The sequence below is a fragment of the Neoarius graeffei genome, chromosome 16 (genome assembly GCF_027579695.1).
Source record: "Neoarius graeffei isolate fNeoGra1 chromosome 16, fNeoGra1.pri, whole genome shotgun sequence".
NCBI lineage: Eukaryota > Metazoa > Chordata > Actinopteri > Siluriformes > Ariidae > Neoarius > Neoarius graeffei.
The window spans coordinates 35,966,405-35,978,336 of NC_083584.1; the positions used below are offsets into that span (position 1 = coordinate 35,966,405).

Here is an 11,932-nt window from a genome sequence, read left to right on the forward strand (position 1 = left end):
AATACAGGCTTCTTCAGACTCTTTTGTCAAAAAATAGAGTGGTTTAAAACAGCAAGCCACAAGGCTCCTGCCTGTCAAACTCAGATGTGTGGCATGCTATCTATGCAATCTATGCCACCAACGCACTCAATCAGCTCTGGCCAAGAAGTAGCTCCGATTATGAGTCATAAAGATAACATGTGAAAGAAGTAATAATGTTTGTTAATTAAAGGCAGAAAGGAAAAATTACAGGTTGCTGATTTGAATAATCAGATGAGATGTCTTTTCTTTTAAATGCATTCCAATAAATGTTGCGGTTTCAGTTACAATCTCACATCTGTGTATTGTATGTTTTCCATATGACCTTTCTATCCAGAATGGCATGACTCCTCTCATGCATGCTGCTTATAAAGGACAAGCAGACTTATGCAGGCTTTTGCTGCAGCATGGAGCTGATGTCAACTGTAATGAGCATGAGTATGGCTATACTGCTCTGATGTTTGCCAGCCTCTCAGGTGACAACACAAATGTTTCTTTGGGGTAAAAATTGGTATTTATTTACAGTATCAATCAACTAAAAGAAGTCAAATACATTTTCAAATTTTGATAAATAAAGAGAGTGGTGTATATATAAAGTGCATCTCAAACAATTGTGATGCTTTTTAATTTAATTCAAAAAGGTAAATTTTTCGTATATTCTACATTCACTGCATGTAAAGTGAAACATTTCAAGCCTTTTTTGTTTGAATTTGCTGATTATTTCTTATAGCTCATGAAAATCAGAAATCCAGTATCTCAAATTATTTGAATATTTCCTAATATCAATCAAAAAAAGATTTACAATATAGAAATGTCCAACTTCTGAAAAGTATCTTTATTTATACACTCAATACTTGGTTGGGGCTCCTTTACCACAAATTACTGCATCAATGCGGCATGGCATGGAAGTGATCAGCCTGTGACACTGCTGAGGTGTTATTGAAGCCCAGGTTGCTTTGATATCAGCCTTCAGCTTATCTGTTTTTTTGGGTCAGGTGTTTCTCATTTTCCTCTTGACAGTAGCCCATAGATTCTCTATGGGGTTCAGGTCAGGCGAGTTGGCTGCCCAATCAAGCACAGTAATATCATGGTCAAGAAACCATTTGGTAGTAGTTTTGGCACTGTGGGCAGGTGCTAAGTCCTGCTGGAAAAGGAAATCGACATCTCCATAAAGCTTGTCAGCAGATGGAAGCATGAAGTGCTCTAAAATCTCCTGGTAGACAGCTGTGTTGACTTTGGACTTGATAAAACACAGTGGACCAACACCAGCCAATGACATGACACCCCAAATCATCACAGACTGCATAAAGTTCACACTGGACTTCAAACACCTATGAAAAACTCTGTGCCTCTCCACTCTTCATCCAGACTCTAGGACCTTGATTTTCAAATGAAATGCAAAATTTACTTTAATTTGAAAAGAGGACTTTGGACCACTGAGCAACAGTCCAGTTCTTTCTCTCCTTATTCCAGGTAAGATGCTTCTGATGTTGTCTCTGGTTCAGGAGGGGCTTGATACTAGGAATGTGACAGTTGTAGCCCCTTTCCTGAAGACGTCTGTATGTGGTAGCTCTTGATGCACTGACTCCAGCCTCAGTCCACTCCTTGGGAAGCTCTCCCAAGTTTTTGAATCAACTTTTCGTGACAATCCTCTCGAGGCTGTGGTCATCCTTGTTTCTTTTCCAGGCAGCCTTTTCAGCAATGACCTTCTGTGGCTTACCTTCCATGTGGAGGGTGTCAATGATCGTCTTCTGGACAACTGTCAAGTCAGCAATCTTCCCCATGATTGTGGTTGCTGGTAGTGAACTAGAAACACAGTATTTATACTGTTTTACTCAAACTCGAAATGAATATTCTAATATTTTGAGATATGTTTTTTGTGTGCTGTATGATATGATAATTGTGTGCTGTAGTCCACAATTATCAAAATTAAAACAGAAAAATGCTTGAAACATTACAGTTTGTGTAATGAATCTAGAATAAATTAAATTTTCACTTAAATAACTGATGAAAAATATTGAACTTTTTTATGATATTCTAATTGTTTGAGATGCACAAGTGTATCTCTCTCTCTCTCATATATAGGCAATGCTGAGATTACATGGATGATGCTGGACGCTGGGGCAGAGACAGACCTGGTCAACTCAGTGGGACGAACCGCAGCACAAATGGCAGCTTTCGTAGGTGAGTAATGGAGCATTGTTCACAACCTTAAAGGGCATATTACGGGTAAATTCAGGAGCAAGATCAATGTAATTCTCTTATTTTATATTAAACTTTGGTCAAATATCTGTAACATTCTGCATTCTCTGCAATTTTTTTTACCTTGCGCAATACCAGAAAAATTCAGTTGAAATCAAGCCATTGTAGGCGAATTGGTCCGCCTCTGAAAACACTTTGCATTTGAATTTCCAGGGAAACATTGATTTTCGTGACGTCACGTGCAGGACGCCTCCCTCTGAATCCTATGTCAGCGCTGGTTTGTTTATGAGAAAACGACCTGGTGGTTTTCTGCAAATTTCAATGTTATCATGTAATTATTAAAATGGTTAACAGATGTATCGTAGGAGGGTGTAGCAACCCCAATCTTGATGGGATTAGTACTCATCGTTTTCCAAAAGACCGGACAATGAGAGAGAAATGGGAGCACTTGGTCTACACAGGCTGTGCACTGAAACCGTGCAAGCTCTCGCAGCCTGCTGCCGCTTCCACAGGTGACGTCACGAATCTGGCTCCAGACTCCCTTGGGATTTTTCCAGACGCGTTTTGTTATTTTATTTTTTTCTGCTGTAGACAGATGGCCTTGTGCAAAATTACCCTTCTAGATGAGTGTGTAAAGGGACATACTTTCATATAAAAAAACCCGAAATTGGTCCAGAATATGCCCTTTAAATTATATACAACCACTGAGCAGTTATTTTCTTTTTTCTGTATTGGCAGGTCAGCATGACTGTGTGACGGTGATCAATAACTTCTTCTCACGAACAAGATTAGAATACTACACTCGACCACAGGGGTTGGAGAAAGAACCCAGACTGCCTCCAAAACTGGCAGGACCTTTACATAAAATCATCATGACCACCAACCTTAACCCAGTCAAGGTAGAGATTGCTTTTAAATCTACATATTTTCTGCAGAGATCATTTTCTGTAAACTGCAAAAATCCAGCAGAACTTCACATGAAATGCCAGTGAGGAAATGAATATGGCCAGTGAGGAAAGATTCATTAACTAATTATTCCATAAAAAGGAATGTGAGTTCAGGCCTTGATATCATTTGCAAAAGCGTGTACCCATTCTATATGTTTATATTTGATGACACTGTAGGCCAAATTATAAAACTGCAAGCAGTGTTACATAATATTTTACAGTGAAGCCCATTTGCCAGACAGGTGAAATATAGGGAATAGTGGACTGACTAATCAGGAACTCTAGGTAGAGGAGACTAAAAAGTTTACCTTTTCAAGGAGGTGGGTTCACAGGTTATCTTTACAAGGTTCGGAAAATTAGAGAATGCACCTTAGTCACCAGACGTCCCTTATGCAAAGACGCTCCTAGAAACCTACATTTTACACATTAGTAGCATTTAGTCAGTGCTGTTGATTGCATGGAATGAATAACACAAAGCTACTGTATATTGTTTTCAAGTGTGAGCCAAATTAGCTAAAAAATAAACAAACAAACAATTATAAAAAATAAAAACAATATCAGCCACATTGGCATTTCAAAAATGTGGCCAAACTAGATTAAAAAGCTTTGCTGTTGCCAATAGCAAACTGAGGCAAGACAAAAGAGACACCAAACGTGATGATGCTATTTGCATATGCTTACACTATATAGTCAAATGTATGTGGACACCTAATCATCACACTCATTTGTGCTTGTTCAACAACCCTACTCTAAAACTATGGCCATTAATATGGAGTTGGTCCCCCACTGTTATTTCTATATAGCCTCAAATCTTTAGGGAAGGCTTTCCACTAGATTTTAGAACATAGCTGCGGGGATTTGTGCCCATTCAGACACAAGAGCTTTACTAAGCTTGTGCACTGATGTAAGATGAGAAGGCCTGGCACAGAGTCAGCATTCCAATTTATTCCAAAGGTGTTCAGTGGGGCTGAGGTCATGGATCTGGTCAGGCCAATTCAAATTCATCCGCACCAACCTTGGCAAACCATGTCTTTATAGACCTTGCTTCATGCACAGGACATTGTCATGCCTGAACACATTTGGGCTAGGCCTCTTAGTTCTAATGAATTGAACTCATAGTCCTTCAGCATACTTGCTTCCAACTGGATGTAATAGTCAAGTGTCCACATACCATTAGCCATATAATGTACACTGCCTCGCCAAAAAAAAAGTTGCACACTCTAATGTTTCATTGGACTGCCTTTAGAGTTGATTACAGCACACATTTGCTGTGGCACTGTTTCAACAACCTTGTGCAATGTCACAGCATTTATTTCCATCCAGATTTTTAAACTGAGATCTTGTATTGACGATGGGAGCGTCGAACCACTCGGTAAAGTCTTCTTCAGCACATCCCAAAGACTTTCAATGACGTTAAGGTCAGGACTCTGTGGTGGCCAAGTCATGGGTGAAAATGATTCCTCATGCTCCCTAAACCACTCTATCGCAATTTGAGCCTGAGGAATCCTGACATTGTTGTCCTGGAATATGCAGTGCCATCAGGAAAGAAAACCTAGATAACCTGGCTTGGGTAACCTGGTCATTCAGTACATTCAGATAGTCAGCTGACTTCATTTTCTTGCTACATAACACTTCCGAACCTAGACCTGACCATTTGAAGCAACCCTGAATCATAACAGTGCCTCCAGAGGCTTGTACAGTGGCCACTATGCATGATGGGTGCATTGCTTCATGTGCTTCCCTTCTTACCCTGATGCACCTATCATTCTGGAATAGGGTAAATCTAGACTCATCAGACCACATGATCTTTTTCCATTACTCCAGAATCCAATCTTCATGCTCCCTAGCAAACCTTCTGATTAGCCTCACTAACAAGTGGTTTTCTTATGACCACACAGCTGTTTAATCCCAATCTTGTGAGGTCTCATCGCATTCTGTGTGGAAATGCTTTGACAATGTAGCTGTGAGTTCTACTGTCGATTTTTTTATAATTCGAATTTAACAAGCGTTGACGTGATCTCCAATCATGGTCAGTCATGATTTTTTTCCAAGCACATTTCTTCTGTGAAATACACAACTATCCTTCCAGGTTTTAATAATGTACTGGATAGTTCTTAACCCAATTCCAGTCATTTCAGCACCTCACCTGAGTTGTTTTTTTTACTTGATGCAGACCAACAATTTGATCTTTTCCACAATCACGGGATACGTCTTCCGACATGGTTGTTTAAGAATTGAGAAGCTACTCACTGCATCAGTTTGAGTCAAAAGAATTGCTGCCAGCTTGTTTTGCAAAATGTAAGCAAAACAAATTAAAAGTTCAGTTAGTTGTATTATATAGTAACTGCATGATGTTATATTGTTTATTTTTTTAATGGTGAAGCTTTTATGTGTTACAGACTGAGCTCTGCTTTCAAACTTTTGTCCTATTGTGTATATTGTGAACATGTACATATATAAATAATCTTCCATTGGAAAATTTTTGCAAAGTAGGGGAAAATGGTGTAATTGGATCTTGTATGCCTTGTGTTGGTTGGAGCATAGTATCTTAGCCATCTCAGATGCCTTATTCTCACTTTTTGATGCATAAGGTTCTCACAGCCTCACCGATATTTAACTTCTAATCTATCTTTTTTGATGACTCAAGAGAATATGTGCAATTTAAAATGTCACTAGTTCCTGGAAATCTGTTAGCTGGGCCAAAATGGTGTTGAAATATTCACTGTGCTATATTGTTCACTGATTAGCTCCTATTCCTATTATTTTCTTTTTCTTCTACTTATCTCAAATGCCACCCATCCTCCCACTCTCTGTTAGATGGTGATGATGGTGAAAGAAAACCCGCTCCTAGTAGACATTGTAGCTCTAGAAAAGTGTTACCGAGTGATGGATCTGCTGTGTGAGCAGTGTCTGAAGCAGCAGGATATAAATGAGGTGCTGGCTATGAAGATGCACTACATCAGCTGTGTGCTACAAAAGTGCCTGGCCTTCTTACAGGAGCGTGATGACAAATTAGACACTCTACTCAAGAGGTAATTTCATTGGAAAGTAATGCAAAATGCAACCTTTAATCACACTACCCTTTCAATGTGATCATACTTAGTAATATATTAGTTTCACAGATGGTAATTATGTGATTCCCCCCTCCCCCAGTCTTTTAAAAGGGCGAGAAGGTGATGGCTTTCCTCAGTACCAGGAGAAATTTATTCGTGACTGTATCCGGAAGTTTCCTTACTGTGAGGCAACCCTGTTGCATCAACTCGTCCAAAACATTGCTCCAGTGGAAATTGTTAGTTAAACTGTATGACTTATTAATAATATTTTGATTTATTTGTTGTCTTTACCATGTGTGACCTGTAACTTCCATATATTACGCTTTATATACAGGTCAAATGTGTGGTACAAATACTCGTGTATTCATTCTTAACAGAGAATATACAGATTATTGTAAAAAGTACCTAGCAGAAAAGATTGAGTTTGTAATATTTAAAAGTGTTTTCAGATCTACACTAGGCTGGTGTTGAGTGGTCTATCAGATATATTCCATTCAGCTATCATGATATTGAATGAGTCGAAGACGAGTTCAATATCATGCTAGCTGAATGGAATATATGATAGACCATGAAAAAAAAGCCAGCCAATATTATTATTATGCATACACATGCATTGTACATATCTTTCAAATGACGATTAATGCCTGCATGAATACTCACTAGTGAAGTCCTCTTGTAAAAGTCTCCGTCACTTTTCCTCACCTCCAAATAGAACTTTGACAATATTTCAGCTATTGCTCTCTTTTCCAGTTTTTCAATGTCCGTTGGTATGTTTTTCTCTTGTACATATGTATGAAGAATATCTAATGAAGTTTTGGTAGCCTTTTGGGAGTTCAACATGTCTTTCCCTTTCAAAATTCTCTCAAAATCTTCCATATTTAACGAAGCAAACCTGGCAGCCATGTTTGTTTACAAATTGTCACAGTCACTCATGAGCGCGGAAGATTCTCTTTCAAAATTCTCTCAAAATCGTCCGTATTTAACGAAGCAAACCTGGCAGGCATGTTTGTTTACAAATTGTCACAGTTGCTCACTAGCGCAGAAGTTTTACATGTAATACATATCTTATGCCATTTTCAATTCACTGCAACAGTTTACTGTGGGTGCCTCTGGCAAACAAAGAAATGCGTTTGTGCATGCGCAGCAAAAAACTCTCTCAATGAATATTTGCATCACCTCCGACATGTGTAGCGTCATGTTGTCTTCACAACCATGCAATATCATAAACCATATTCAGTGCTCATTCTCCATTGGGTAGAGTGACGTAACACACGTAGGATAAGCGATATGCTAACAATATTGCATGCTATCAAATCAAATTAATGAAACCTGTTAGAAGGGAATAGAATACATGTTTTTATTCCATTTAAAAAAGTGTCCTGTATGTATAATAATTATGTTTATACCACAGTGCTGTTGAGGTCAGAAGGTGTTGATTAATTTACAGTAGTAATTCAAATTACAGATGTATATTAGTCATATTAAGATGTTTCTAGAGTAACAACTCATTCACAGACACTTGTATTGTGTATATTAAGCCTACTAAGAAATGTCATTCAAAAAATGTTATTATTAAACAAAGGACATAATAAAGGATATAACATATAATATGGCATAACATGTCACATAATCAGTGATATGATGAGAAGGAAGAAGGCTTAGCTGTCGATCAGACCTTCCAGAACATTAACTGTGACTATAAATGGATAAAAGTATGATCTTTTATATAAATTTAAAATTGTAAAATTGCTGTGTAAATATGCATTGATGAAGTGCTGTGGTAGAAAAGGAATAAAACACCATGGGATATGCTGCTATTTTAAAATAACTTCAGGTTGGGAACAGCCCTTGTGCTTCATGTCAGGCTGCATCACACCATCTCATCATGGTATGCCCCAATGTGTTTTAGTCCTTACTAATTTCAAAGTCAGCGTAGAAAAACTAATTTGGAATCTCACCATGCAAAATAAGTTTTCCCCCCATTTCAGGCTTCTGTTTATGTTTCTGGCTTCTTTTCCATAAATTACAACTCACATGGCACATGTTGTTTTCCTAAGGGAAGTGGGCCCAATTAGAGGAAATTTTCAGTGGAATTATAATTTACCTCAGAGGCAGAAAAGAGCACTAAAATTACAAACTGCTCCTTTAATCAACCATACACAAGTGTAAAATCAGCGAACTGTTTGTTGTTTCTAGGGGAACTCCCCAACAGCCTTCTCGGTTCTTACGCAGGCATTAACAGGTCAGATGGCTCTAATGGATGCTGAGTTTTGTGCTACATGTGGAGAGAATGGAGCTGATAAGAAGTGTTCATTCTGCAAAATGGTATAGAGGCTCTTTGCTTCCTGTCATATAGTGTTTGGTCTGTCATTTTTAAGCTTGACTCAGATTAGATTTAAAACCCCCTCACACACCTTTTTGTTAGTTCTGTGTATTTACATTCAGTGTTCTTACTGAGACTGACTCTAGCACTGTGAACACAGGTGGGTAAAGGCACGTGTTAACTATCTTGATTTTTTTTTTTTCTTTACAGGTTGCCTACTGTGGGCAGACTTGTCAGAGGCTGCACTGGTTCACACATAAGAAAGTGTGTAAGGCCCTGCAGCGACAGAGAGAATTTCAAAGTAAAGATTCCTCCATTGTGAGAGAAATATCTGGAAATGGTAAAATATTGATGTCTTTATGCCACATTGTCTTTTCTTTAGTCGTGTCTTGGAAATGATAGTATGAATTGTAGGAAACACAATCTAGCGTGTAACTTGAGTGCAAGAATTGGGTGACTTTTGGAATAGCAAAGACCTAATAGATTTATATTAAAAGGTGACATATTATACCCCTTTTCCACAAACAAATACAGTTCCCTGAGGATTTAATGAAATGTCGGTCTCATCTCATCTCATCTCATCTCATTATCTCTAGCTGCTTTATCCTGTTCTACAGGGTGGCAAGCAAGCTGGAGCTTATCCCAGCTGACTATGGGCAAAAGGCGGGGTACACCCTGGACAAGTCGCCAGGTCATCACAGGGCTGACACATAGGCTACGTTTACACTAGACCGTATCTGTCTCGTTTTCTTCGCGGATGCACTGTCCGTTTACATTAACCCCCCTGGAAAAGCTGGGAAACGGGAATCCGCCAGCGTCCACGTATTCAATCTAGATCGTATCAGCTCCGGTGCTGTGTAAACATTCAGAATACGCGAATACGCTGTGCTGAGCTCTAGCTGGCGTCTCATTGGACAACGTCACTGTGACATCCACCTTCCTGATTCGCTGGCGTTGGTCATGTGACGCGACTGCTGAAAAACGGCGCGGACTTCCGCCTTGTATCACCTTTCATTAAAGAGTATAAAAGTATGAAAATACTGCAAATACTGATGCAAATACTGCCCACTGTGTAGTTATGATTGTCTTTAGGCTTGCCATCCTTCCACTTGCAAGTAATAAGTGATATGCGCTGGGATCACACACACAGCGGCTCAGTCCCGAATCGTGGCTTGTTCACTTCACTCGGGCACTCTGTGAGCTGCGCAGGGCCGGAGTGCGCACCCTCCAGAGGGCACTCGCTGTTCAGGGTGGAGTGATTTGGAGCGCAGGATGCCTGCGGAGCCGAGCGTATCCGCGTATTGGTGTTGCTGTGTGCACGGCTAACGGTTTTAGTGTAAACGTGAATCGTTTTAAGAACGTTAATCTGATGATCCGCTGATTCGACGTAATGTAAACGTAGCCATAGACACAGACAACCATTCACACTCACATTCACACCTACGGTCAATTTAGAGTCACCAGTTAACCTAACCTGCATGTCTTTGGACTGTGGGGGAAACCGGAGCACCCGGAGGAAACCCACGTGGACACGGGGAGAACATGCAAACTCCACACAGAAAGGCCCTCGTCGGCAGTGTTGCCAGATACTGCTGACGTTTTCCAGCCCAAAACATGTTCAAATCCGCCAAAATGCACTTAAAACCGCCCAATCTGGCAACACTGCTCGTCGGCCACTGGGCTCAAACCCGGACCTTCTTGCTGTGAGGCAACAGCTCTAACCACTACACCACCTGAAATGTCTGTGACATGCAAAAAATATCACAAGGATAAAGCACCACAGTTCCCTTCTCACCCTGTCTAAACAGCCCTGTTCAAAATAGCCAATTTGAGTGCCTGTTCCTTTAAATGATAATGAGCCCCTACTCACCCCATCCCCTCTTAGGCCCGGCCGGTCAGGTAGCACTGTCCTCATGAATATTCATTCACAAAGGTAGTTCTCAAGCCATTAGTGTAGATACTCAGACTAAGGGTGGCATAATTCTAAAGAACTCCCCTTGTGACATCGAAAAGGGAGCCAAATCTGAACAGATTGTAGAAATGCAATGTTTTCTGATACAGGTAGCCCGAAAGAAACTAACTGGGCTGTCTTATTTCAGAGTTGTGATGGATCTTACTAGTTTTTTTTTCCTGTTTACTTTTTCCCTGCATAGAAATTACATGAAATCATTGTTTTATTTCATATCTCAGTCACTTACTATTTTAAGGCATGGCTTTGCAAACATTTTGCAGCCAGGGACATTTGAAATAAAATTAATAGACGTTCTCCAAACATAATCCAAAAATATTAGGTTTGTTATTTAAATATGTACAATAATATTTTGGTGATTTATTTATTGGAGCCATAGAGCTTTTTATATCTAAAATTTCCACTTACAGAATATATTAGGTCTAAGTTGACATTATTTATATACCTTTTTTTTGAGATACTGAGGTTTTGGATAAGTAGCAGTCAAATAGACTAATAATTATAAGAAGTCATTAATAAATATGATACATTTGATAAAAAAATGGGTTGATATTTCCAGCATTGTAACAAAGTAAATAAAATTTCAGAGACCCTGGTTATGCTTCACGGATCCCTGTAGGTCCCCAGACTGCAATTTGAGAATCACTACTTTAAATCACGGAAAATATTAATTATTTCACTCTAAAAGAGAAAAAAAATACTGATAAGGCATTTCATATCTGCAAAGAAGTAATGAATACATTTGACAGGAGCTCTGAAAGGGGTCAGATTTGACAGGGGTCTGTGTCTCTGATAGGATAGCATTTCCTGGCTCATGTTTAAGTGACTCTACTTTGTTTCCTCAGACGATGGTTATGATGCTATAGAGGGACATTGCAGCTCATTGCTGGGTCTCTGTCTGGGTTTTGCGGAGCTTGGACATTCACATTCTTTTTCCGAGAACTACCCTGACCCTTCGAATGCTGTTGCAGAGGCCATGTCTGGCTGCCAGAACTGGGGAAGAGAGGGCCATCCATCTTCCTGACTGTTAAAGCTCTGCTCATTAACCATACATTTTAATTGGGCAGAACACTACACAACAAGATCCCTATCTGATAGGGAACCACTCAGTTCTACATAGAACCCAGACTGATAACCAAAGAACCATTAGACCCCCCCCCCAAAAAAAAATAAAATAAAATATGCTCAAGGGTTTTTTTTTTTTGGGGGGGGGGGGGGGGGGACGACAAACACTTCTAGCCTCCTTAAAGTATTCTATTTGTTGTAGGGCTCTACAAAGAACCTGTAAGGGTTCCCCTAAGTGCCTTTCTGGGTGATAGATACAGTATATTTACACTATCAATCAAAATGTCTGGATACACGAGATTAAATGTAAATGTTTCATTCTTAACCTCCTAGGGCTTAGCGGTCACATGCGTGG

At 39.5% G+C, this 11,932-nt stretch overlaps 1 protein-coding gene across 1 annotated transcript in view; it reads left to right on the top strand.

The window, feature by feature from the left end:
• The window catches only part of LOC132900633 (ankyrin repeat and MYND domain-containing protein 2-like), a 14,666-nt gene extending 3,019 nt beyond the window's left edge, over positions 1-11,647 (top strand). Inside the window, exons 3-10 of the mRNA XM_060942848.1 lie at positions 356-494; positions 2,104-2,202; positions 2,959-3,119; positions 5,985-6,199; positions 6,321-6,456; positions 8,417-8,545; positions 8,754-8,883; positions 11,358-11,647. Coding sequence (XP_060798831.1) covers positions 356-494; positions 2,104-2,202; positions 2,959-3,119; positions 5,985-6,199; positions 6,321-6,456; positions 8,417-8,545; positions 8,754-8,883; positions 11,358-11,536 — 1,188 coding nt within the window. The 3' untranslated portion in view covers positions 11,537-11,647. The remainder of the gene's footprint in view (positions 1-355; positions 495-2,103; positions 2,203-2,958; positions 3,120-5,984; positions 6,200-6,320; positions 6,457-8,416; positions 8,546-8,753; positions 8,884-11,357) is intronic.
• The last annotated feature ends 285 nt before the right edge of the window (positions 11,648-11,932 follow it).